Source organism: Vicugna pacos, chromosome 29, assembly GCF_048564905.1.
Source record: "Vicugna pacos chromosome 29, VicPac4, whole genome shotgun sequence".
In the NCBI taxonomy this organism is placed as follows: domain Eukaryota; kingdom Metazoa; phylum Chordata; class Mammalia; order Artiodactyla; family Camelidae; genus Vicugna; species Vicugna pacos.
The window spans coordinates 4,529,835-4,556,295 of NC_133015.1; the positions used below are offsets into that span (position 1 = coordinate 4,529,835).

The window sequence follows — 26,461 nt, forward strand, 5'->3', positions numbered from 1 at the left end:
TTATGGAAGAAGAGCTGACACGTGGGGACCCTCAATCTGACATTGTGGCTATTATATTTATTTTTAAAAATCAAGGCTACAAAAAGTAGAGTTTACACATTAAGATCATGGACTTTGTAGTGTGAACGAAAACTACTGCAAACCATATCGGTAAACAAAGAACGCTGAAGCCATCAAGTCATCAGCGGCTGCTGCCACCCCCCAGTGAAGACAAGCCCTCAGCCTGGCCTCTGAAGCCACTCACAGTGGTGCCCCCTGAGGGGACTCAGAACAAGAAAGGAAAGGACACCAGCCCTAGGTAGCCAGGTGCTTGTCAAAGGAATGAATTCAGGGAGCCCAAATGTTTGCTTCCTCCCATACACAGAAAAGGACTAAATTCTTTAACTTGAGATGCCTGGCTTTCTTTAGATAACAAGTAATCTTTCATTGTTCCAACTACCTGGTCTCTGTTGTAAAGCCCCTATGTATCCTAGCTCCTCCTCTGCCTCTTGGGAGCAGCCCCTCAGGGAGATCTGAGAGGCTGTCCTCCCGGCTCGAGTCCTCCCGCCAAATAAAACAGAACTCTCAACTTTTAGGCTGTGCATTTATTTCAGTCACAGTAGTAACACAGGATGGGGGGCATATGGGTTGAACAAGTACATTCACTTCTGTAAGCCTCTTTTTGCACATCTGTACAATTGAGTCAATGACAGACAGTCAATGAGACTGACACCTTTAGGTCTGCCATCATGACAGATCTTCTCTAAGTAGGGCAATTATAGAAAAATAAAGATAAAAGGGAATAACACTGTAAACCCTTCAGGCTAGCATCTCCCTGTAAAACTTAATGTCTTTCAAATGTCTCCTCTCTGCTCTTCCTAATCTCCTGTTTCTTAAGTCATCTGTCAGCAGGCATCGGCGTGGCAGATCTTCATTTAGCTTTCCAGAGTTTCTGTCCAAGGACTGAGCTCACCCACGTGCCGTGTGGAAGATAATTCTCTGGGCAGTGGAGGAGCTGTGCTGTTGAGTCTAATATTGGATGACTTACACATTTTCCCCTTTGATGCAGTAGCCCCACATAGAATCTCCAAGAATACCCCCCTTAGAGTAGGGGCACTGTTTCAAAAAGGGCTTCCCCTTAGTCTGGAGAATCTCTGATAGTCCTGAGAAAGCCAGAAATGGGGGTTGATGTCCCAGCCCAAGTCTCTTTCAGCATCTCAGACATACCTGAATACTCTTGGACCAGGGATGTATGACATGGTGTCGCTTTCTGCTGCCTGCATCAATTAGGGCAGCAGAAACACTGGGAATTTGTATCTATAGCTTTGTCTATCTACCTATATTATCTACCTCTATAGTTACATCTATCTCTATATCTTTATCTGTATCTATATCTAAATCTCTATTTCTAGCTCTATCCAAATACATACCTACATAAATTAAAAGGATTTGTTTGTTACAGAGATTTGGCTTAATGCAATTGCGGGAGCTGATTAAGTAGCTCTATTAAGGCTGTTGTCCTCAAGACTGATGCTGGGAAGTTGAAGTTCAGGTCACACAGAAGGGATGATGGACGTCAAAGAGCAGGAGAGCAAGAACAACCTGGAGCCCACAGGGGTGGACTGAAATCTGTGTCAGTTTTTATAACCACTCACCTTGATGGTGTGGGTATCTCACAGATGTCGGGGCCCTTCCTGATGGAACTAAACACACACACCAGAGCCAGAAGCTGGAGGATCCAGGGGAGGGACTTGGTGAAGCTGGAGCCGTGGTAGGCTCAGTCACACCCTTACGAATGGGATAAGCTGGCAGACACAAGACAATTACAGCAAAGGGGTGGGCCATTGTGTATAACACAAAGTATATTGTAAAAGAAAAATTGCCCAGAACACTGGTTAGAAATGGCAAGACCTATTTTATTTGAGCTACTGCAGTATGGGAAAGAGACTTCAGTCTAGAACTGAGTTCAACCACAAATATAGCAAAGATAACTGAAGGATTATAGCCAATGGACAGAGTGAGGGGGTCAGTGGAGGGAAACAGAGTAAGAGGAACTTGATTAAATATCCAGGGTGTGGGTATTCTTGCTAAACTGTGCTGAGAAGACCACAGATAGACTAGTTGAGAAGAAGGCTCAAAGGAGCTTGATTAAGTTTGATCAACGACGGGTTCCTTGTCAGTATGAAATATCAAAATAATTGCTGTTCCAGCATGGCACTGGCACAGCGCCAGACATACAGATCAATGGGACAGAATACAGAGCCCAGAAATAAACCCACACACCGACGGTCAATGAATCTTCGATAAGGGAGGCAAGAACATACTATGGAGAAAAGACTGTCTCTTCGGCAAGTGGTGTTGGGAAATACGGACAGCAGCATGTAAATAAATGAAGTTAGAACACTCCCTCGTGCCACACACAAAAATAAACTCAGAATGGCTTAAAGACTTAAATATAAGACAGGACACCACAAAACTCCTGGAAGAGATCATAGGAAAAACATTCTCTGACATAAATCTTAGCAATGTTCTCCTAGGGCAGCCTAACCAGGCAATGGAAATAAAAGCAAAAATAAACAATGGGACCTAATTAAACTTATATGCTTTCCCACAGCAAAGGAAACTATAAACAAAAGAAAAAGACAACCAACGGAATGGGAGAAAATATTTGTAAATTATGTGACTGACAAGGGCTTAATTTCCAGAATACACAAAAAGCTCATACAACTCAATTACAAAAAAAATAGACACCCCAATCCCAAAGTGGGCAGAAGACCTAAACAAGCATTTCTCCAAGGAAGACACACAAATGGCCAACAGGCACATGAAAAAATGCTCAATATTGCTGATTACCAGAGAAATGCAAATCAAAACTAAAATGAGGTATCGTTTCACACCAGTCAGAATGCCCATCATTAAAAAGTCCATAAACAATAAATGCTGGAGAGGGTGTGGAGAAAAGGGAACCCTCCTACACTGCTGGTGGGAATGTAGTTTGGTGCAGCCATTATGGAAAACAGTATGGACATTCCTTAAAAAACTAAGGATAGACTTACATATGATCCAGCAACCCCACTCTTGGACAGATATCTGAAGGAAACTCTAATTCAAAAAGATACATGAATCCCAATGTTCATAGCAGCACTATTTACAACAGCCAAGACATGGAAACCACCCAAATGTCCATCAACAGATGAGTGGATAAAGAAGTTGCGGTATATTTATACAACAAAATACTGCTCAGCAATAAAATAATAATATAATGCCATTTGCAAACATGGATGGAGCTGGAGATGGTCATTCTAAGTGAAGTAAGCCAGGAAAAGAAATAAAAATACTGTATGATAACACTTATATATGGAATCTTAAAAAAAAAAAAAAGACACCACACATGAACTTATTTACAAAACAGAAACAGACTCACAGACATAGAAAACACACTGTGGTTACCAGTGGGGAAAGGAGATGGGAAGGGATAAATTGGGAGTTCGGGATTCGCAGATACACACTACTATATATAAAACAGATAAACAAAAAGGTCCTAGTGTAGAGCGCAGTGAACTGTATTCAAGCCCACAATGAAAAGTAATTTGAAAAGAAATAGCTATAAATGAATCATTATGCTGTACACCAGAAATTAACCCAACAGTGTAAGCTGACTTTACTTCAATTAAAAAAACGAAAAGAAAAGAAAACAAACTGCTTTCACTTCTGCTCTTTGGATCTCACACAAGAACCTTCCTTACGGTCCACTCTGGCTGAGAAATTTGGGAAATGTAGGTCAGCATAGCCAACACACTACAAAGTTAGCGCACTGTTGGTTGGGAGCCATGGTTCTTCCTGGATGCCCTGGATTTCACAGCAGGAAAATAAGACGACCAGAATGACGGCTGGGCAGGGGACAGGCTTAGATTGCCGGCTCTTTCACTCCCTCACCTTGTTCACTGGTACCCATGAACCGGATGAAAGGTCAGTATTTTGGTTCTTGAAAGCTCGATGATAAAAAATGGGAGGAAGACAGAGTGGAGTACGGGACAGGATAGTAAGTGAGCTAATTCCACAGTGTCCTTGGGACGATATTTCTTAAGCTGAGATATTTAACAATAAAAGTGTTTTCTGCCAAAAATTTGGCAGATACAAACTACTGTGTACAGAAGAGATAAACAACAAGGTCCTACTGTACAGCATAGGGAACTATATCCAATAGCTTGTACTAACCTATAATGGAAAAGAATATGAAAAAGGATATATATATATATATATGTATAACTGAGTCTCTATGCTATGTATTAGAAACAAATACAACATTGTAGATCAACTAAACTTTAGGAAAAAAGTGCTCCCCCCCAAAAAGAATAAAAGGGTTTTCATATTGTTTACAGTTATGGAAGCAACTACCAAAAGAACTAAAACCATAGATGTTTTTAAATGGTTGTTTCCAGAGAGAAGAGCTGGGATGTATCGGGAAGGAAAGAAGCCAAGCAGGGAACCCCTGCTTCGTGCTGTCATGTTCTAGCTCATCAAAATCCTTTTTTTCCACCTGAATGCATTATTATGATAATAATTAAAAAATAGGTCATATCCAAACCCTTCCAAACGACCCTACATTATTTCACTTGGATGCATCACATGTATTTTGTTAATTACCGAACACAGACTGTATTTAACGAAGGCGGAACGGAAAGGGAAGCCCTCTTCTGTGTCAGGGAATCCACGAACATCCTTTCCAGCAATACAGGCAGGAAAATTTAGAGGTTATAATTTATGTACAATTCCTAAACTCTTCCATTACAATGGATAAAAAGAAGATACAGCTTCAGAGAACGTTTGGATCCTGCTGGGGTGTAGGTTTTTCACTGTTAGTGTCATCGGAGCAGGCATTTCTGTGGCCCCCGGCGGGGTGCCGAAGTCCTGCGCCAACGGGGGTCTCCCTGTGGACCCGGGCCGGCTGCGCTCTGCTGCCCCGAACGGCCCCCTCTGCCGGGCAGAGATGCGTGTGACCTTGCCATGCCGTGGAGCTCACTACCATTTTCTCAGGAGATGTTTCGGCAACTTGATCTCTTTCCTGAGTCTCTGGCCAGCCTCGCTTCTGGGGCCAGGGCTAGCGGCCAGTCAAGCCCTGCTCCTCGCTGAGTGCAGCATCCAGCCGTTTTAGCCCAGCTGCTCTGCTCCAAAGCTGCCAAAGAAATGTCTGGCCCTGGCCGCACCGCGGACGGTGGGAATTCTGAATCCTCGTGGTGTGAAAGAGGTGACTTGGCTTCAGATAACTAGCACCACGCTGAAATGGCCATACTCGGCCTTAATTTCCTCAGTGGCGCAGTGTTGCTGGTGAGAGGAGGGAAGCAGAATGTAGACATATTTTAGAACCTTTTTAATGCTGAGTTTCCAGAAGCCTCCCAGTTTATAGAAGCCATCTTCCCAGGATATGTTGCATATTCAGGTGGAGGATGTGTTACCTTTATAGCAGGTAATTAATAATACGTTGAGAAAAAAAAGAAAACCTCAAGCCTTGACTTAATGCATGCAATATGAAATGCACATCTTTGATTATATTTTGTATTTCATTTTATTTATTTATTTATTTTTATTGAAGTGCAGTCAGTTACAATGTGTCAATTTCTGGTGTGCAGCACAATGTCCCAGTCATGCATATATATACGTATATTCATGTTCATATTCTTTTTCATTAAAGGTTACTACAAGATACCAAATGTGTTTTTATTATAAATGATTCAATGTTTCTTTTCTTCTTTGTTACTTCTAAATCAGATCAGAATACACCAGCCTAGCACATATCACCTACTCTTTAATTTTTCCCACATTTATTGAAAAGTACTTATTTTACTGAATAACTTCTCTTTTTCATCTTGCTTCTCTGGGACCACAGACATGGGACCTCCATGTCAATCTAATTTCTTTTCTATTAATGGACTCCAGGGTTGTGGAAATTGTTCCCTTCCATGAAGCTGTGAATCCAGAATAATCCAACATCAGACTGTATTTGTGTTGTGGGTCGGTGTGACACGCTTTGGCTCTTGAGTGTTTTTAAGAAGAAATAATCATAGGTACCCTTGGTTGCTCTGAGGCTGGATTTAATGCTCTTCCCTTCAACACCAGGACAAAAGTTTTCTCTCCATTTTCACAGTCATTCTCTTCCCTTGAACTCTACCTATCTCCTTTCTCTCTAAACTCAGGAAACTTTCACATTCATGTATTTCATTTTTCTCAGCTTTAACCCTTTAATCAGTTCTTTTCCTTGCCATTTAAACATGAGGCAGACTCTCTACTATTGAAGAAGAGTTTCCTTTAACCTTAGGACTCCTCTGTAGTCACTGATATGTCCACCATTCATTGAATCATTCCATCAGCAGGTAGTTTTTTAAACACTGACAATTTTAAAGCCCTGCATTAGTGTCTTAAGATGAGTGAGATGTAGTCCTTATCCCAAAGAGAGGCTTGCTGTCTAGTAGAACAGGCAATCCCTGGATTTAGGCTTGGCTGCTTCCACCTGCTAGCTGTGGCAAGTATCTTTACCTTTCTGGATTTACATATTTTTTCTCCATCTGAAAAAATGGGCACTGTAGCTGAAAATCACTATAACTCTGTGCTTTATGAACAAATAATGGCATGATAGCATTTAATAAGCGGCCATCAAGGAACAATGTCATTACTATGGAAATTCAGTAGAAGGGAAGGTCACCTTTTGTTGTGGCAAAGTAAAGGTAGCAATTTGAATTGAAACCAAACAAATTCCAGCAGTAGGAAAGTATGAGTGAAGCTACGGAGACCAGAAGTGTGCAGGTGCATATAAGACATGGCATGCAATGTTGGGTGACTGAAAAACGGTGTCCATCTGATGGGCTTGACAACAGATATGATGACTAAACCAAGAACCCAGAAAGAGGTAGAACAAAATGGCATAGGATTGGGGACAGATGACTGGGGGATGCCAACTTTTAGGTGATAGGTGAAAGAACAGCCAATGAAGAAGCCAGAGGAAGTTCAGAGAATTATAAAAAGAAAATCACTATATTTTTCCAAAAGAGAGTGTAATCAGTATGGCGAAATGCTTCAGAAACTGAGGAGTAGGAGGGCTGATCAGAAACTGGTGAACTTTGAGCATAAGAGGAAAGGCAGTCTGCACTGAAGTTAAAAGTGAGGTATTGAGAAAAGAAAGCTACAAGAGATTACTCTTTCACGATTAAATGAGCAACTACAATTTGAGAGGCTAGCACTATGAGCAAAACTTTCTTTTTCTCTCATTTTGTCTCTCTCTCTTTCAAAGACAGAAGAGAGATCTTTGGCTTCTATTTGTGCCGATTTCATCTTGTCCCATTGCCAGAAATGTTTCATTGCTAGGAGATTTTTCTCTGCTGAAAACAGATTAACAAAATTTGCCAACCTATAAACTATTACAGAATTTTTCAAAACCAGCTAGCAGTAGACAAGCACTGGAGGAATTTCAGCATATGCTAGGATTGTTAATTTGCTAAATAAGTTTTAAGTATAACTAAATTCTAAGGGACACTTTTACCAGTGAAGTGATAATTTATAGGCAGCTGACTGCATATGGAAGGCCATCCATCTTTTAAGTTCAAGACCAAGGATATTCATTACCTGTCTGGCTATTATAACCTTACATTGTATTAATTCCTTTATCTCCTCTATAAAAATCTAATACATGATGAGAAAGAGGAAAAGACCTAGAGGAAAGTATAGGTTATCCTAAAAGTTGCTCCTTTGCTTTTTCAAAAGCTGTAATAACCATAGTCATTAATAACTTAAGTGCTAAACATTTAACTGGAATTTTAGTGTCTATATTTTCCATATCTCCCCTTACAAAGGAAAGGAAATTGAAACCTTGACAGTCAATAAATTGTCCATAAGCCCACAACTAGGAAGTGGTTGAGGCAGTATTTAAGTCAGAGCTTTCTAATTCTTTACTCTTCAAGTCCTTAATCAGCTCATAGTAAGGTATGCCATGGACATTGCATTCAACCCCAGCCAGATGCAGATGGAAGAAATCTGAAATATGTCAAAGGACAAATATTTATTTGCTAGAGAGATTTGGCTCTAAGTAACAGAAATCCACACATATGCGCTTAAACAATCAAAGGGGAACTTGCTGGAAGAATAATGCTGTATTTCGAGGAAAATCTAGGCAACTGGTCTTCAGGAGCAACTAGAATTTGGGAAGCTCTAGAACTTAGAAACTAGAGTTATTAGCTTCTTTAAAAAAAAAATTTGGTGGAGAAGGCAATCAAGTTTGTTTATTTATTTTCTTAAATGGAGATACTGGGTATTGAACCCAGGACCTCGTGCTTGCTAAGCATACTTTCTACCACTGAGCTATGCCTCCCCATTAGCTTTCTTTTTTGACCTCCACTACATTGCTTTTTTCCTGATGCTAATGATCAGTTGATGCATATGATTAATATTATTAATGTTTAATATAATGTTGTTATTTATCATAAATAATTCTAAAATTTATGGTGGCAAAGGGCCCTGAACATTGGAAATTTGACTAAAAGGTAATTACTTAGGACCCTAATTATAGAATAAAAAATGAAAGAATTGGAAATCGTAAGGAAATAAACATATATTTAAAAATGAGTAACAGATTCAAGAAATAAAAGAAAATTTGGAAAGAAATGAGGAACAAGAAATATGAAAGACTTGCAATAGCCTCAAATCAGTGTTAAACTTTGAGTTACCACTTTTGATGATAAGCCATTAGCCAGGCCCTTTAGGGCTCATATCTTCTGAGTAGCTATTACTGGTTTGGTAAATCTTTGGGACACTGGAAATAAATCTAAGAGCGGTTTAATATAAAAGTCCTATCATACTGCTGTGCAGCCAGCTGCCATATGCATGGTGTCCGGGTTGATTCACAATGGTCCAGCTCTGTTAAGGAGCTATAAACTAGATACAATCAAGATTCTGAGAATTTGTGGAAACAAAGCAAACACTAAATTGAATAAGAACAAGTAGTGATTTACTAACCACTTTGATTATGTAGAGAATCAATTTTCAAAGCTAACTATGGATGTGGTCAGGGCTGCTGGTCAGCTGGCTTGGCCATGATGGTTCACTGAAGCTGACATCTGTTATGTCCAGTCTTCTGGCCATACCGGTTGTTAAAAATTATGAATATCTCTTCTGGGGTGCTGTAATGCTTGCAGCAAATTTGTGGGTGGCAAAATAGTTTTGGCATGTGTGGAGGTCTCATGCAGTGTTTTGAGTATAATTGCTTATAATTTGGTTTACAGTACTTACTCTTTTCAGACGTATAATTCTCAAACCTTGTTTAAATTCTGAAATAATATTTTTGATTTCAAATATCTGCCTTTCATTGTATTAGGAATTTAAATTAAGAAAAGAATCAGAGCTAGACATGAAAAGTGTAGGTATAGGAACAACCTTCATAGCATTACATGTAAGAGCAAAAAAATGAAAGATCATCAAAATATCCTATTAATTTGAAATAAATGATTTATGAAAATCCATATAATAGACCATTCTGAGCTTTTTCAAAGGTCATATTGTTGATGAATACTTAAGTAAAGGGACGATGTTTATAATGTAGTAATAAGGGAAAAGGCAATGTACATATTACAATATAAAACAGAAAGTAAGTAGTGAAGAATGGAGCTCTGCTGGAATGATATTGTGGGTGACTTTTGCTTTATTCTTTATTGAATTTTCCACATTTTCTTTAATGAACTGAAAAATTCATAGAATAAAGAAAAAATTACAAGCAAAAGAAACAAATTCCTAAATGAAGGAATTAAGGAGTGAATGTTTTCAATCAAATGGGTATATTTAAAAGACATGAAAAGTTCCCAAGGGATACAGAGCACCTAGGATGTGCTGTGAATTGGATGCTATGTTTTAATTGATGAACACTGGAAAAACAATTATACCAAGCTGTGATAGATATTAGATTCTGTGGTTTACATACAAAAAGAACTAGGGATATTAATGGTGTAATATTTTCGTTTGTGTCGGTGTCAGAGTCTGTTTCTTCACTGATTATTCTCTTAGAAGGAAAAATAACCTTCATTTTGAGTAAGTTCTCCAACACTGTGGGGAGTTCTGTCTGTCTAGAATGAGGCTTGGAAATGTCAGAGTGGGGAGCCCTGGTCCCCGGCTTTTTCAGCCTGAGGCTTTCAATGTGTCTGAAGCTCTTCTAACACAATATGGACAGGGGCGCTCTCACTTGGTGTTCTTAAGAGTTCCACGTTATATTTAAAACTGGAAAGTACTGGCATAGGAAAAGATCACCTTAAACACCCTATTCCTGCTTGCTAAGGCCAACCCCTCCCAGCCCCCCTTTGGCATATTGGTAAATACTATTCAATCTTAAACAATAACGTATTCAAGTTAGAGGGATAGACGCGTCAATGCAGCCTATGGCAAAATAATTCCTGGGCTTTAGTTCCGTAGAAGTCATTTGCATTTTGCAGGTTCAGGATCAGAACTGCAGATTCCGGAGACCTGGAAGGTATTTAAATTACAAGTGAGAAGAAGTAAAGATTTAATTAACATTCGACTTTTAAGAAAGCTTAAAGTTCTACAGGAACACTCCCCCTCCCATCCCCCTTCCCTCACCCCACAAAGTAGCTCCCCTGCTTATACTTGTATACTCCCTGGGGCGGGGAGGTCACTACCTGTCAAGTATGCTGGTCTTATCTTGGCCACCTCTGCCTTTCTAAAAGCCTTTCCTAATATGAAGCTGAAATGACATTTCTACCTGTTAAATAAGTCTAACCGTCTTTCACGTTACATCCTTTCAGATTTTTGGTGATGGTCATCTCATGGCTCTGAGTCTTCTTCAGATTGAAACCCCTCAGTATTCAAGAGTTGCTGCTTTTGAGGACCGTGATCCCTCCACCCCTCAGTAAGCTCTTTTTATGTAAAGAAATCCCTAAGTGTTTATGCTGTAAACAAGACTGACTTCCCAGATAGGGTCTGACTACAGCAGGGTGGAGGAGAGCTATCATTTCTGTTGTTCTAAATATGATAATTTTGCTCCCTGCTTTGGCACCACAGTGCATGTAAACCTCTTAAGTCTTTCTATCAATTATGACTGAGACACACCTATTCTAAGACTATGTGGATACTCCCTAGGCAAGTCTGAGAGCTCAAAATGATTTCTCAGGGAAACTTTTATTTCACAACAAGATAACATGAAATTGGCTGATGGTAGCAAAAGCCAGGGTTTAAAAATTGTCTTTCAAGGAAAATTGTAACATGAATTTTCTGAATAGTTTTTACATATATATTATATATATATAAGTGAAATAGGGTTTTCTAGGATATTAATATAGCAAATATTCTACTTTCTAATTCTTTCATACCACCCCTGACTATTGGTGTTTAATCTTCCTTTAAGAAGAGTCATCTTCTCTTTAAGGAGAGTCTGTTTTGTTTAGCACAGGGAACTATATTCAATATCTTATAGAAAAAAAATGCGAAAATGAATCTGTGCATGTATGTGTATGACTGAAACATTATGCTGTACACCAGAAATTGACACAACATTTTAAACTGACTACACTTCAATTAAAACAATGAAAGAAGAAGAGTCTGTTTTGAAGTAAGCTGTCAAGAATTCCTTTGATGAAGTTAGGCAAGGGGCTTCTTTGTTGTCGTGTGAAGTGAAATTAATGACACCTGCTTATTTGACCAACGTGCACTGTGGAGGCCAACCAGTTGTATATGAACGTCCTTAGCAGTGCAAACATATAATTTCATCTGTGCTATGTGCATAGTGCCTCAGAGATATTAACGCCTGTTTGCATCATAAATTGGCAAAGCAATGCCACCTGAGAAACTTTTACTTCCTCTCTAGCCAGAGCAGGTTTAGAAGAGCTCTGAGAAATATGTTCATTTCCTAGAGGTGCCATAATAAATCATTACAAATTTAGTGGCTTGAAAAAACTAGAAATGTAATCTCTCCCAGCTCCAGGGGCTAGAAGTCCAAAATAAAGGTGTGGGCAGGACTGGTTCCCTCCAGAGGCTCTCAGGTCTGTTCCATGCCTCTCTCCTAGCTTCTGGTGGTGGCTGGCAATCCTTGACACTCCTTGGCTTGTAGCCACATGACTTCAACATCTGCCTCTGTCTTCATATGGCTTTCCCCCTGTGTCTCTCCATGTATCAGATCCTTTCTCTGATTAGGAAACTAGCCATTGGGATTTAGGGCCCACTCTGAATCCAGGGTGATTTCATCTTGAGAATCTTCACTTAATTACATCTGCACAGACCCTTATCCAAATAAGGTCCCATCTGCTGTTCCAGGTGGATATGTCTTTAGGGGTCCCCTATTGAACCCACTAAGCCAGGTCTCCCTTGTTGTCAAATTCATCTCCCGGTATGTTTGGTGGTTTCTTCCAGCCACAGAGGCTGATTCATGAAGGCCGCCCTGTTGTGTTTTTTTGGTGGGTACCAACTTACGTTGCTTGCTAGAGTTGGAACTAAACATGCAGTCTGGAAGGATCTCGAACACTCAAGTAGTATGTGAGCGTCTGTCTTAGCAGTGTCTCCTGAAAGGATGTGGGATCAGCACTTTAAAAGAAACCATGAGTTAGACTTGAAGATCATAGCCAGGCAATCTCTAGAGCTGGATTATCATGATCCCGGTGTCAGGGCGCCCCACCAGGCAAAAGGAGCCCCGGTAAATCTCGACAAGCAAGACGCTTGATGTTGCTATCCATACTATGTTTTGTTGTCTTGACTCATGTTGTGGTTGTGAAGGAAGTAACTGTGCTTCTGTGGCTCTGCTCATTTTTTTTTTTTTTTTGGTGGACTGGGAGTCTCGGAGAGAACAGCTCTTGAGTTGCTGCAGATCGCAGCTTTGTTCAATGTCTTGTACATGAACCAACGGGGACAAAAGTCATTTTGTTGTGTCAGCTCTGTGATAGCGGGTTCTACACGCTGGGGTATTTCCCAGAACGTAGAGTGTGTGGTCATTTAGAAGCATGAGAAACAAACTACTTGAATGTAAAAAAGTCACAAGGAAATTTTGGAGGGAGCAGAGTTTCAGGAATATATTGCCTAATAAGGGCAATGTCAGAAGAAAGTTTAGTTCTTTAAGGCCATTTGCAGGCACATTATCTTCATCCAGACGATTTATTCTTGATACAGGATTTTAAGTTAATGTTTACTTAAAGCATGTGTTAACGAGCACTTCTTTCCATTTCTGTAAAATAAATAAGAATCTTTCTAATCTCTCCCACTTATTTTCACTTTTACTGGCATGGCAGTGATTATATATCGGAAAAAGTTTCAATTCAGTGACTCCAAAACCTGACCTATTGTTCAAATCATGAAGGAAGATTTTGAAGAACATAGATTCAAAGATCCTGGGAAATTTAATTTAGTAGGTCCGGGGGGAAACCTATAGCCTTATTATCTTTTCTTAAAATATTAAATTTATTCAAAAAGTAATATACTCTTATTATAAGAGATCCAATTATACACAAATGTTTACAACAGGATGAGTAAAGATGAACTTAGGAAGACTTCTTTTTTTTTTTCTTTGACAATATTTATGAATGCGATACTTTAATTATTTTTTCCAACTGGCTATTGCTGGCATTTAGGAAAGCCCGCCTTGGAACTGCTTGCCTCCAGACTTCTTTTTATGTGACTTAATTTAATATGCTTATCATTTAAGACACATTTTATACAGCTATTCTACTTTAAATCCCCAAATATTTTAATTGGCACAAGTGGTAAAATGCAGGGTGTTGAGTGGTCACCAAGTGATGAGTGATGGTAATCAGTATCTTTAAACTTGTTTTATCACTTACAAATTGGAGTCAATACCCACCACTTAGAGTTTTTTTATGAGAATTAAATGAGATAATACATTTAAAATGAGATAACGTGCTTTACTCGGTGCCTGGTGCATGGTAAGCTCTAAACAAATAGTGGTTAACATTATTTTAAATTAATTAAGACCTCTGCTTTCTTTCATTTTAATACCTGTTTCAATAATACTCATTATTTGGCCTAAGAGACTATATACATTGGGGGCAAACATAACCTTATATACACTTTTTCACATCTAGTATGCGGCACATAGTAAATGCTCCATACAATTTACAAAAACAAGTGAACATGGTAGGCATGCAATACAATTTTATTAAATTAATAAAAGAAAAATAGGTGAGTGAGCGAGTGAACTAATGAGTGTCAATTGATTCCAGTGACTATTGGCTACTCTAAATTTTTAGAAGAAATGTGACAGGGTATCCAAATAAATTCTGTGAAAAAGTTGATAGATACAGTTCCTCCAGAGAACTCAGAATAGCATGATGATATGAACTCTTCGTAGAATATTGTGTCATGACTCTTAGCGCTGATAAAGAAGCTCATTGAATCATGGGAAGTTATCCCGGAGCTCTTCATGGGAAATCTCTTTGAATGGTGTTAAGGACAGACCTTGCCTCTCACCCTATCTAGAATTTTATCTGAGAATCTTACAGTCTTACGCAGCAGTAAGTTTCAATTTACGTAATACACATTTAGCATTTTTCCACAAACAGAACTCATTAAAACAAATGGAGTGCACCAGCGAGAACAAGGTGCAACTCATAAAAGCCTGCGGCGTCTCTAATTCTCTTTGCCTTCTGAACTGATGGGCTTAATCTGGGCACCAAGCAGAGCTCCAACTCAAATGTCATCATCTGTTGGTCCCAATCTTATCACAACAGTTTGTGTTTTTAAAACAAATACATAAAACTGAAAGATAATACTCTTTCCTTTCGCTCGCAGGAAACACGCATTGTATTCTTCACTGAAAAAATTCTGGCTCACAGAGCTCTTTACGTCACAGCAGATCTCAAAGCCCACCCTTGTTTTGGAACTTCTAAAAAGCCTGATTGCAAGTTCTGCAGAAATCAAAATTTGGAAAGCAAGAGCTCAAAACTCTGTGACGTTTTTGATGCTGGTTCAACAGAATTCAAGTTACCTCGGGTCAACATGAAGGAAAGACGTAAACCCATGATTAAATTTGTGTAGAGTCCTCTGGAAAGAAGCAAATGATTTAAGTCTAAATATTTTATGAGCCTAGAGGCTGAAACTGAGAAATATGATTCTGAAGAGCCAAAGCCATTGAAGAATTAATGCTTTCATTTCTTCGGTTGCTCTTCTGAAAAGCCATGAGAGATTATGGGCACACGTCTGTGGTTGAGAGAAAAAGCCACTAATGGGGCAGTGCCATATGACTTCTTCATCTTGTATACGAGCTGAAAGATGACCCTTGTTGAGTCTTCAAGACCCAGTCAGTGGAAGACTCAGCTTGTGGTCTGATAAGGACAAATGTTCATTCACAAACTTGCGAATCAGTCATGCCAGAAGGGACAGTGTGGCTGGTTTAAGTAGAAGCTGACTACATTGAGGAAATTTTCAGCTGTGGGAAAACTAGGAAAAGGAGGGCTTAAACACCAGTGTGAGAGAATATTCAGCCAAAGATTCTGTAAAGCAGGGTATTCGAAAAGTTTGAAAATGACAGTTTCGCTCTCTGTACTGGAAATGTTTGCCTCTGCACACTGATGATGGAGGTATGCTGGACAGCATCCCACCCTCCTAAAGTTGTGAGGCTTTATTGAAATTAGGCCTGTAAGAATGACTCAGTAATTGTTATTATATGTGCAGCAAAAAATAGCCATTCTCCAGAGGCAATTATTCACATTATCTTTAGATGCTCCTCTAAATCAGACAACTATGAAAGGAGAAGTCAGCCACTCTACCTCAGACACCCGTGAGTAACTGATGCTTATTTTTATAACAAGATAAAATGGATGAAAGATTTTCTGACCTAATCCTCCCTACACAGTGTTGCTTTCCTGGTACCTGAAGAATATGCCATGAGTCAGTGTGGACTTTACGTGATGCAGTTTCATCACGTAAAAGATTAAAGAAAGAACCACCAAGAGACCAGGTCCACACTGCACCTTATGTAGGACTAAACTTCGCTCTATCATCGACCCAGTTAGAATTACTTACTCAATGAATTCACTTAATATATTTGTTTAAAAAAAATTCAGGGTTATTGGTTTTAAGCGTTAAGAGGTTCAGGTTCAAAAACTTTTCACAACTGACTTCCTGCCAAATTGTTCATGAATGTGCAGACTTGGTCAGACACCAAAGTGGTGGTTCCTCTACGCAGCTTGGTTTGCATCTCCCTGAATGTTATCAGTGATGGCTCTGCACTGACTTATCTGTCAAACTAACCATTTTATGGGCCAGAGAGCTTTTCACGGAGCTGGGGCCACGTGGCACCTTCACAAGCTAGAGTCTTGGGAACTGTTCCCAGTTGATGTTGATGGTGGGGTGGGAGGTGCTCCGGTCCTGCTAGCTCATCCACTTCCAAACAGCAGCTGAGGAGCTGCAGGTGGGGCCCCAGGTACATATTAGAGGAAGCTCTGGAAGAAGGCTTGGAGTAAAAAGAAGGAAAGGGCAGGCACATGAGAGGCAAATTTGACTTTGGGTGGCCTGTGGTTTCATCATCACCACCACAGCTCTGCCATGGGGGAAAAATACATTCCTGCCGGATGAGAAGAGAACATTGAATCTAACTCATCTTACATCCTACGTTACCATTCATGTGGGCATCAGTGTGTAATTATTGAATGCCTACTGGGTACACACACTTTATCGAGGGACTGTGAAGGGAAAACGATGGAGAATTTCTGGGACATTGAACAGAGAAATGAGTAGTCACAGATTAAACATTCAAAGTGTATGAAAATACACATATCCATGCAAAGTGAATGACTATTGATAGACAAATGGCCGTTTTGGCTTTGAATTAGTGTCCAGATTGAAGATGACATATTCCAACTCAGAACAGTTGATCAGCACTTTATAGTCACAGCAATATAATGAAAGCATTTTTATAATGTTTTTCAATAGTTACTGAACTAATTGCTGTGACATTAAGCTTAAGAAATAATATGCTCTTTAATAAAGCTCAGGGGTGAAGGTATTTTAGGTCCTCAGAGTACTGTGTTTTTTAAATCCAGAGTATTATCATGACACTTTCTTCCCACTCGTGGTCCCATGAATCTCTGGAACAACTCGGATAGCAGTGACAAACACAAGTCACTTAATATCTGTGGGCTCTCTGGCCTCATAATTATGGGCAAACTCTTTGGAAATGAAAATATTAAGGACAAAGTGAACTACAGTTATGGTCCCTTCAGGATTCTGGATCTCTAAAGAGCATAGAATGAGGAGATTTGACTTGGTCTGAGGACTCAGGGAAGATTCGAGAAAGACCAAGAATAGAGTGAGCACCAGGGATGTGTTGGACATGGTCTTCGAATATTTAAGAAATGGTGATTCTACATTAGGCCAGGTGTTGAAGGCCATCACCTGAACTCTTTTCTGCATGACTTCTTCTGCCTGATGTGGTCTTTGGACTTGAGGGAGCACTTACAATTGTCTTGTAGATAGAACAGTCAAGGGAAGCAATGCAATAAAATGAAAACTATTTAGCATCTTCTAAGACACTGAATTAAGATGAGTGATCAAACAATAGTGTCTAGTAAGTTTTATAAACTATGAGTCTTACAAAAAGGAAAAAAAATTCCTAAATTCTGGACAGAAAAATGTTATTGGTATTTAAATTACAATGCTCAGCTTAAAAAGAAAAAGCAGAGTGGAATGTTTCCTTAAGGTAAATCTACATGAGTGAACATATGAGGACATCTGATGCACACACAGAATTCAAAGGAAGACTACAAGCTATTTCTCTTAGTAAAGAAGAGAATGAGGTTATTTTTGGTCTAAGTCCTTGGCTTTTTGTCTACAGTGATCAAATGCAACTGATACACTGTGCAACTTTCTGCTCCCTTTATGCAGACTTGGAGCCACAGATTGATTACAACTAATAGTGTGTACTGATGGGGAAGTGGCATCAAATTAGAACAGTGCTGCACTGAAAAACAGGAAGCACTTTCAGAATGATAAGACACACAGGCGACTTTAGTAACGTGAGGCAACATACAGTTTTACAACCAGGGGATATCGCACTGCTGGATGGCATCCAGATCCAAGAATAAGGAAACCGTGACCAACTCACGGGATAAAGAGTTGAGCACATCCGATTATCCTGGTCTAATTCCACTGTGGTCTGAGAGCAGACATTGTATGGTTTCTTGCCTCTTGAATTTGTTAAGATGTGTTTTATGGCCAGAAGTGTCGTCTATCTTGGTGAATGTTCCATGTGAGTGTAAAATGATTATTCTATACAGATTTTTGTTTCTGTTATGTCTAACGTGTGGATAATTTGGACTTGAAAACACAGGACATTGACTAGATCCTCGATATTAATCCAGAACCTGTCTACTTAATCATATCTGCTATCAAATTTTTAAAAAAACAGTAATTATGGTTAAGAGTAGCTATTTACCCCATATTACTTTGACATATTAAACTGTTTTCCCATTTTACTTCATGATGGAGTATCTTAGTCTCCCCAAATTAAGATGCAGTTCTGTAGAAGAAATAGATAAGAAAACTATGACTTTGGTGAAAATATCGCCTTGGTTAGTTAGGGCACGTGCTAAATTAAATATGATTTGCATTCAGTGCTCCGAGGATCAAAGAAAATGTTCAATGAGAGGAAGAAAGAAGCATGAAAAATCTATGTATAGTTAAAAATATTGATAGCAAAATAGCCATGAACATATTTCTTTTCTATATAAGTGGAAAATTCTACCAGTGGGTATAATCTTAATTATTATGATGATGATGCAATTTTCACTTCAATAGAAGTTACTGGAAATGTTTTCCAAGAGAGTTCTGGTCATTTTGACAAATGTCTTTTGAGAGGAAATAGTTTAACATTATGTTTTAGCTACTTCATTGTGTTAAGAGGAAGAGTATGTGTTTCTGGAAAGCTGACTTTTAACGTAGGAAAGAAGAAATGACAAAGCATTCCTTGTAAATATCACCCTTGTCTGTTCTGACCTAATTTTATTATGATAAGAAAAGTCATATCCAACTCAAGCTAAATAAACATTAATATCACAGTTCAGTGATGACTGTTTTATAGAAATAACAATTCACCATTTTGAAAATGAAATGTGACACTATCTTAAGTGTAAAATAGAAAAAGCTAATGAAAATAGAAAGAAATACATTTGTTCCAGAAGCGAAGCATATTTTAATCATGCAGTGTAAATATCACGTTCATACTGACAGGGTTTTATCATTGAGGCATTCTCATAGGCACCACATTGTTTTGAGACCATAAAATCCACATGAAAGCAGGTGTGTATTCAGTGGGTGCTTAAAGAGTACCTACTATGTGCAGGCACTGTTAGGCGCTGAAAATATGATTTTGGGCCAACAGAGTTACCAATATCTTGGGGATTGTAGTCTCCTGCAGAAGAAAGGCCAATATGTTTCCTAATCCTTAAATAGGAGGAAGTATGACTTATTAGAGGAACTTAAAGTTGGTCAGTGTGGTTGAAGCAGAGGCTGCAAGAGTGAATCTGAGGCTGGACAGAAGAATAGGCGGTGGTGTGATGGTAAACTGGTTCTCCCAGAAAAAGAAAAAAAAAAGCCCTGCCTTGTAGCATTTGCCAGTTTCCACAGGATCCATGTTCCTACCACATCCAACTTTAAACTGCCAATTGTTCAACCATCATTTGCAAAATTCCAGAAAATTTAACCATCTGCATGCCAGTGCCAGCCAGAATGAGCCAGCTCCAATGCATGCTTTTTCTCAAACAGGGGCCAGATCATTGAGGGCCTTATAGGCCATGATAAGGAGTTTATTATATTAAAGAACACAGAAAGCCATAGAAGGAATTGTATTTTTAAAGTATAACTTTGGCTGTATGATGGAGAGAAGTTTGGAGAAAAATAGGATAAGAGGTTATGAAATAACTTCTGAGGTTCTTGCAGGAGCCCGAGTGGCTGGTGATGGCGGCTTGGACAGGGTAATGGCAATGGGAAACAGAAGTAGAAAAACTCAAAAATATTTTGAAGGTAAAATCGACAGGACTTGGTGACAGATGAGGGTGTTAAGGAATAGGGTGGTGTCTAGTATAATTTACAGGCTTCTGACTTGGAAAACCAGATGGGTAGTTGGGTAGTAGAATCAAGACAGGAAACCCTAGGGGAAAAGACCATGAAATCAATTTTGGATTTGTAGGTTCTGAGGTGCCTTTCAGGTCTCCAAGTAAGAGGCTGAGTGGGCAGTAAGATACACATATTTGGAGATTAAGAGAGGCTTGGGCTAAAGGTAACCTTTTGGGGGTCAAGGGTTCAATTAGGTGATAATTGATACCATGTGTTTGTATTACAGCCTAGGAAGAAAATATAGAGTGAGAAAAATGAGGGCACCTCAGGATAGGCCTTGAGGACTTACAGCATTTAAAGGTCAGGCAGAAGACACTGAGCCAGCAAGAGGGACCCCATGGCCAGCGGAGTGGGAGGAAAGCCGGAGAGCGTGATGTCACAGAAGCCGAGAGACAGGGCTTCAGGATGGACAGAGGGGATAATATTGCTGAATGCAGACTGAGGGAAAACTTGTCCAAAGTTACCCTGGGGACTGGGAGCCAAGTATCCTCACTCTGTGCTAGTCAGGAACAAAATTTTAGTCTAATCGGATCAAATAGAAAGATTATTACAAGAATACAAAAATGTTGTTGAGACATAAAGACCGGATCTGGGACTGATGAGAACTGGAACTGAAAGACGTTAACTTTAATTACATGTCATTTTATTTTATTATAAATGTCATATTGTACTTAATATGTTATATATAATTATATAGTAGTTTGTATCTGCTAATCCCAAAATCTTAATTTATCCCTCTCCTCCTTTTTCCCTTTCACAACCATAAATTTTTTTCTATGTCTGAGTCTGTTTCTCTTTTGTAAATAAGTTCATTTGCATCATTTTAAAGATTCTACACATAAGTGATATCGTATGATATTTGTCTTCCTCTGTTTGACTTATTCCACTTAGTATGATCATCTCTAGGTCCATCCACGTTGCTGCAAATGGCATTATATCATTCTTTTTGATGGCTGAGTAGTATTCCACCAACTATACCACATCTTCTTTATCCAGTCACCTGTTGATGGACATTTAGGTTGCTTCCATGTATTGGCTACTGTAAATAGTGCTGATATGAACACTGGGGTGCATGAATCCTTTTGAATTAGAGTTTCCTCCTGATATAGGCCCAGGAGTGGGATGGCTGGATCATAGAGTAATTCTGTTTTTAGGTGGGAATGTAATTTGGTACAGTCACTATGGAAAACAGTATGGAGATTCCTTATTACATATAATTATATTATTAGCATGAATTGTTAGTTTACTATGGGTCAGATACTGCTCAGTACTTCGCATATATATTTCTTTTGAGTCTAACAACACTTTGAAAATGATACTACTGTTAGCTCCATTTTACAGATGAGAAAATTGAGTGTTAAAGAGGTTAAGTAATTTGTGCAAGTTCACACTAGTGGATAAGGAGCCAGTGCTCAAACTTAGGTTTAACTGATTCTGAAGCTCATACTCCTGATTAATATATAGGTTGGTATGAATCAAGGTAGCTGCTCCCTCCACTGACCTCCCTTACAGGGGTTCACTTCTGCTTCTCTCTTTAGGAGTCTTCCAATCTCTTCTTTTTTATGTATATATGTTTTTTTTTTGTTGAAGTATAGTCCGTTTATAACATGTCAATTTATGGTGTATAGCACAATGCTTCAGTCATACATGAACATACATAGATTTGTTTTCATATTCTTTTTCACCATAAGTTACTATAAGATATTGAATATAGTTCCCTGTGCTATACAGTATGAAGTTGTTGTTTATTTTATTTATATTAGTATCTGCAAATCTCAAACTCCAATTAATAAATTAATTTTAAATTAATCTAAATTAATTAATTAATTAATTTTCATCTGTTAAAAAAAAAGGAAGTATAGTTGATTTGCAACATTGTGTGAGTGTCAGGGGTACAGCAAAGTCATCCAGTCTCGTCTTCGGGATGGCTGGCGTCCTCAGTTTTAGCTCGCACACGGTCCATCATAGTCTTAGCCCTGACTCTTCACGAACCCAGTCTCTGCAAGTCTAAATTCCAAGAATCTGATCAGACCAGCTCATCTACGATACAGAAGGAAGTCAGGTGCCCCTTCATGAACCAAACAATGCAGCCAGGAATTGAGGTCACAAGGACAGTGGAGATTTGAGGCAGGGACGGTTCCTTCAGAAGCCAGCTGTGGGCAAACAGAAACAAGACTGTCACCTGGACTACACTCATATTCTTGGTCTTTTGGTATCCTCAACCTTTCTTTTAGCTTCCTTTCCTAAACATGTAAGCATGGTGCTCTCAGTATTAATTGAACACTTTAAATGATAAATGACTGAAATGCAACTAGAATTTACTTAAGCAGGAAATTTTATTATAAAAGATTCATTTTTGCTAATTTTTTAAATTAAAGTATAGTCAGTTTATGACATTATATCAATTTCTGGTATAAAGCATAATATTCAGTCATACATATACATACATATATTCCTTTTTGTATTTTTTTATTATAGGTTACTACAAGATATTGAATATAGTTCCCTATGCTATACAATAGAAATTGTTGTTTATCTATTTTATGTATAATAGTTAGCATATGCAAATCTTGAACTCCCAATTTATCCCTTCCCACCTCCTTCCCCCCGGTAACCATAAGTTTGTTTTCTGTGTCTGTGAGTCTGTTTCTGTTTTGTAAGTAAGTTCATTGGTGTCTTTTTTTTTAGATTCCACACATAAGTGATATTATATGGTATTTTTCTTTCTCTTTCTGGCTGACTTCACTTGGTATGACGATCTCCAGGTCCATCCATGTTGCTGCAAATGGCATTATTTTATTCTTTTTTATGGCTGAGTAGTATTCCATTGTATACATATACCACAACTTCTTCATCCGGTCATCTGTTGATGGACTAAATACTCTTTCTTGACAATCCCTTTCCTTTCCTCTGTTTATTTTCTGTTATATCTGCTATTTACTGGTCGTCTTCCTGTTATTCTTGATTTTCCAACTCCGTCTTCTTTCCCTTGGTCCATCTTCATTGTAGTCTCCAGCCTTCATTGTAGGTTCCATCCTGAGGTCTGTGCTTATGCTAAATAATTTACATATGAAGTCTCATCAATACCCATACTTTGAATGGCTACCTAATGCCACTGACTCAGAAATATCTCTAGTTTTTCTCTCTTCTGACTGCAGACCTTAGTACGCACTTGGCCTCAGAACGGTTTCAACATTCTCTTTATCGGTTCTTCCTCCCAGTTAGCAACCCCAGCATCTAGCCTGCTGTCTGAGAAAGAAGACTGCCTCCCCCGGCACCGCCCTTGTCTGCTCTATTTCAGTTTTTGTGTAACTGGCCTTCTTCTCTTATTCATGCTCTTTTTCGCCTGCTGTTAAAATGGTCTTTCTAAAGGCAACACTGATCATGTTATGCCCCCAAATCATCAATCCTTTACTCTCTGTTGTCTGAAGCATCTGGTCCACTCACTTTAAAGTTGTATCATAGAAGCTTCAGGGATGTGCCTTTTCTTCCAGACTCATTTTTAACAACTTCTCCTTCAGATGCCCAAATTCCGACTACTCACAGCTCCCAAATAAGCCATGTGGTCTCTTATTTCTACCCTTTGTAGGTATCATATGCTTTGAAAATACATTTTTCTATAGCACATACCTCCCATCGCTCTCTCATAACCAACTTCCACTTATCCTTTAACACACAGCTCAGATACTCTTTTCTCTAGAAAGCTTTCCCTGACGTCTTCAGGTATTTGAAGACTGATTCTTTTCCTCAAAGCTTTGATAACTTCCTAAATACGCACAAGCCTGAACTTTATCTGTTAACGATGCTAATCGTATTGCTTGTATATCTGCCTCTCTGACTTGAGCGAGGGCTTTTCTTCTTATACCGGAGTTTTGTCTTGTCCCTGGCACACTGTAGGTCCTTGATTAAGTATTAAAAGTATTCATTAATTTGTAAAGACAAAAACATAGGAAATCCAATGTTCTTTTTACAACCACATGAATCTGGAGCTTGATTATGATGTCACCAATAGCAGTAGATGGGACCTGGGGTTGCTGCCCAGTGCACAATGGTTCTCTGAGTGGCCTTGACTGTGTTCCCTCCCCTTTTGCTCTCTCCCCTTTATCCTTGGCAGAGGCTGTTAATCCAAAGGTAGAGATGATAACTGTGACGGGGCCAGTAGGTTATTCCCTCCCTAGACGTTTGGCGATGAATGGAGAGCTGCAGAAACTGACGCTGCTCAGAGCTGCGTTATCTGCTGCGAGTGTCCTAGAGAGAAGGTTCATGGGCGACGAGCTCTGATGATTTCACTGGACCTGTTCTGAGTTCTGTCCTCTGCAAGGTCTGCACTGCCCTTCCTTCGACTTTCTGAGTGACCCTGTAACACACTCTCCTAGTTCATTTGGATTAGCTGGAGCCAATTCTCCTTTGGCTTCAAATCCAAGAATCTTAACCAAAGCGCCAATTATAAAAGGCCTGTGACTTTGATTGGCAGATCCCCTGTTCTGTGGGTTAATGATTACACTCTCAGAAACCCACACAGAGAAGCTCTTGGAGCAGACAGATTTTATAGCCCTCTCAGAGATTAGATTTCACAGAAACGAAAGTAGACAAAGACACAGTCATCTTTCCCACAAACCATAATCACCTCAATTTAAATCTTGTTTTGTTTTGTTTTTTTTCTTTTCAAGTGTCCCATTCTCAAGATTTTCATTAAAGGAATATATTTTTCTCGTTCAAAAAGCTAACTTTTTTGCTTGCAATTTTGAAATGCCACGTCAAGTCAGTAAAGAATTTTGGCTTAATTTGTTCCTAGAGATTAGGTCTACTTTGCCTCAATGCCAATTAAAATGACAGTCTGACAGAAGGCATATCTGACGTTACATGGCGGCTGATACTGAGCAGCTCTGCTTACTAATTAGCCTGAAAGTACACCCTGAAACTCCCTCTGCCCAGAGACCAGAGGTTAGGAAATATGGCCTCTTTGTAAATAAAACCTTATACGACAGGAAACCAAAAAAGCAAAATTTATCCGGATGAAACAGAAAGGGGAAATGTGCTCAGCCAAAGCGTTCAAGCTGACAGTTGGCAGGACACTGGGGAGAAAAGATCCCCTCCTGATTTGTTATCACCCGCACACTCAGTGGAATACTCAATAATCAGAGGGAATTAAAGGCTTGCTTTGTAATGCAGTTTGGCAATCCGCATCTCTAAGATCCAAGGTCTTTAACTTTTGTCACGAGGCGTGATTTAACACTGATTTAGAGGACATATCGGTCTGCTGCTTCTGCTCCACCGCTTCCTGTCAACAAGAATGCTAAAATTATAAAACCCCTTCGCGTAACCCAGTGGTTATTTAGCAAAGTAATCTCAGCTCTCAGGAAATAGAAAATAATCCATCAAGCCAAAGGGCTTACTGAGAATTCAAAGCTGCATCACAACACCCAGGTACTAAAGCTTACCCTGAGCTCCATTTTCGCTTCTTTTAGACCCAATTCTAACTGGTATGAAAGTACAGTTTTATTGCTCCCTGCAGGTGAACAGCAAATTAGATTCACTAGAAAGAAGCTAGAGAAAAGTAATAAAAAATAACTTCTGTGTGTAACTGACAGTGAGGGAGGGGGCAAGAAAATTAGCGAAGAAGCAATCATAGAACCACGAAACTTGTACTTGCCACGAGTCGTTTCAAAGACTGGCAGATGGGCTCATCCAGCTTAACAGCCCTCCGGGCAATTCAGTGTTATTATTCTATTTGGCCTTTTTAATGCCTTTTTATGTTCTGAAACTATTACATAAGATACTAACTTTCTAACAGTAATATTTTTTAGAGTGGCAGCTATAAATTTAACTCCTAGATACAAGTCTATATGGTGCACTGAAAAAAAAAAAAAAAGGAAGGTGGCAGTATATCCAGTGGTAGAGCGCATGCTTAACATGCACGAGGTCCTGGGTTCAATCCTCACTACCTCCATTTAAAATTAAACTTTTTTTTTTCTTTAAGAAAAAAGAAAAGAAAAAAAATGCAACAGCACCCAAAGAGAAGGCCATGGAGAGGGTAGTTGCACTTGGGTGGGTGCTGATGTGCGAGGTGCCCGGAAGCCGCAGGTGAGAGGGTCGTGTGGCGCAGAGGGTCACGATCCCAGTGCTGGCCGCTCTGCAGGCGCCCTCACCCCTCCTGGTGCAGGGAGATGCCCCCGTCCTTAAGGACAAGGCAAGGGCACGATGGCAGGTGTCCAGGTCCCCTGGGACCTCTCTTCATCTCGGACTTTGTGACCCTACAGATAGATATTTTTTTAAAAGGGCAAATCTTTAGCATAGAAATCAAGACAACAAAACAAAATGGAAAAGCAGGTGATGGAGGAAAGGATCTCAGACCACAAAGAAGAGTTCGTTTATAGTC

General features: G+C 39.3%; 1 protein-coding gene across 1 annotated transcript; it reads left to right on the plus strand.

Annotated features, from left to right (window-relative positions):
- The first annotated feature begins 4,772 nt into the window (after nt 1–4,772).
- Nucleotides 4,773–10,883, plus strand: SLC7A13 (solute carrier family 7 member 13). The gene is given in 7 exon segments (XM_031692229.2): nt 4,773–4,839; nt 4,842–4,899; nt 4,901–4,950; nt 4,953–5,261; nt 5,264–5,446; nt 10,446–10,483; nt 10,776–10,883. Coding segments are annotated over 7 exon segments (813 nt in total).
- The last annotated feature ends 15,578 nt before the right edge of the window (nt 10,884–26,461 follow it).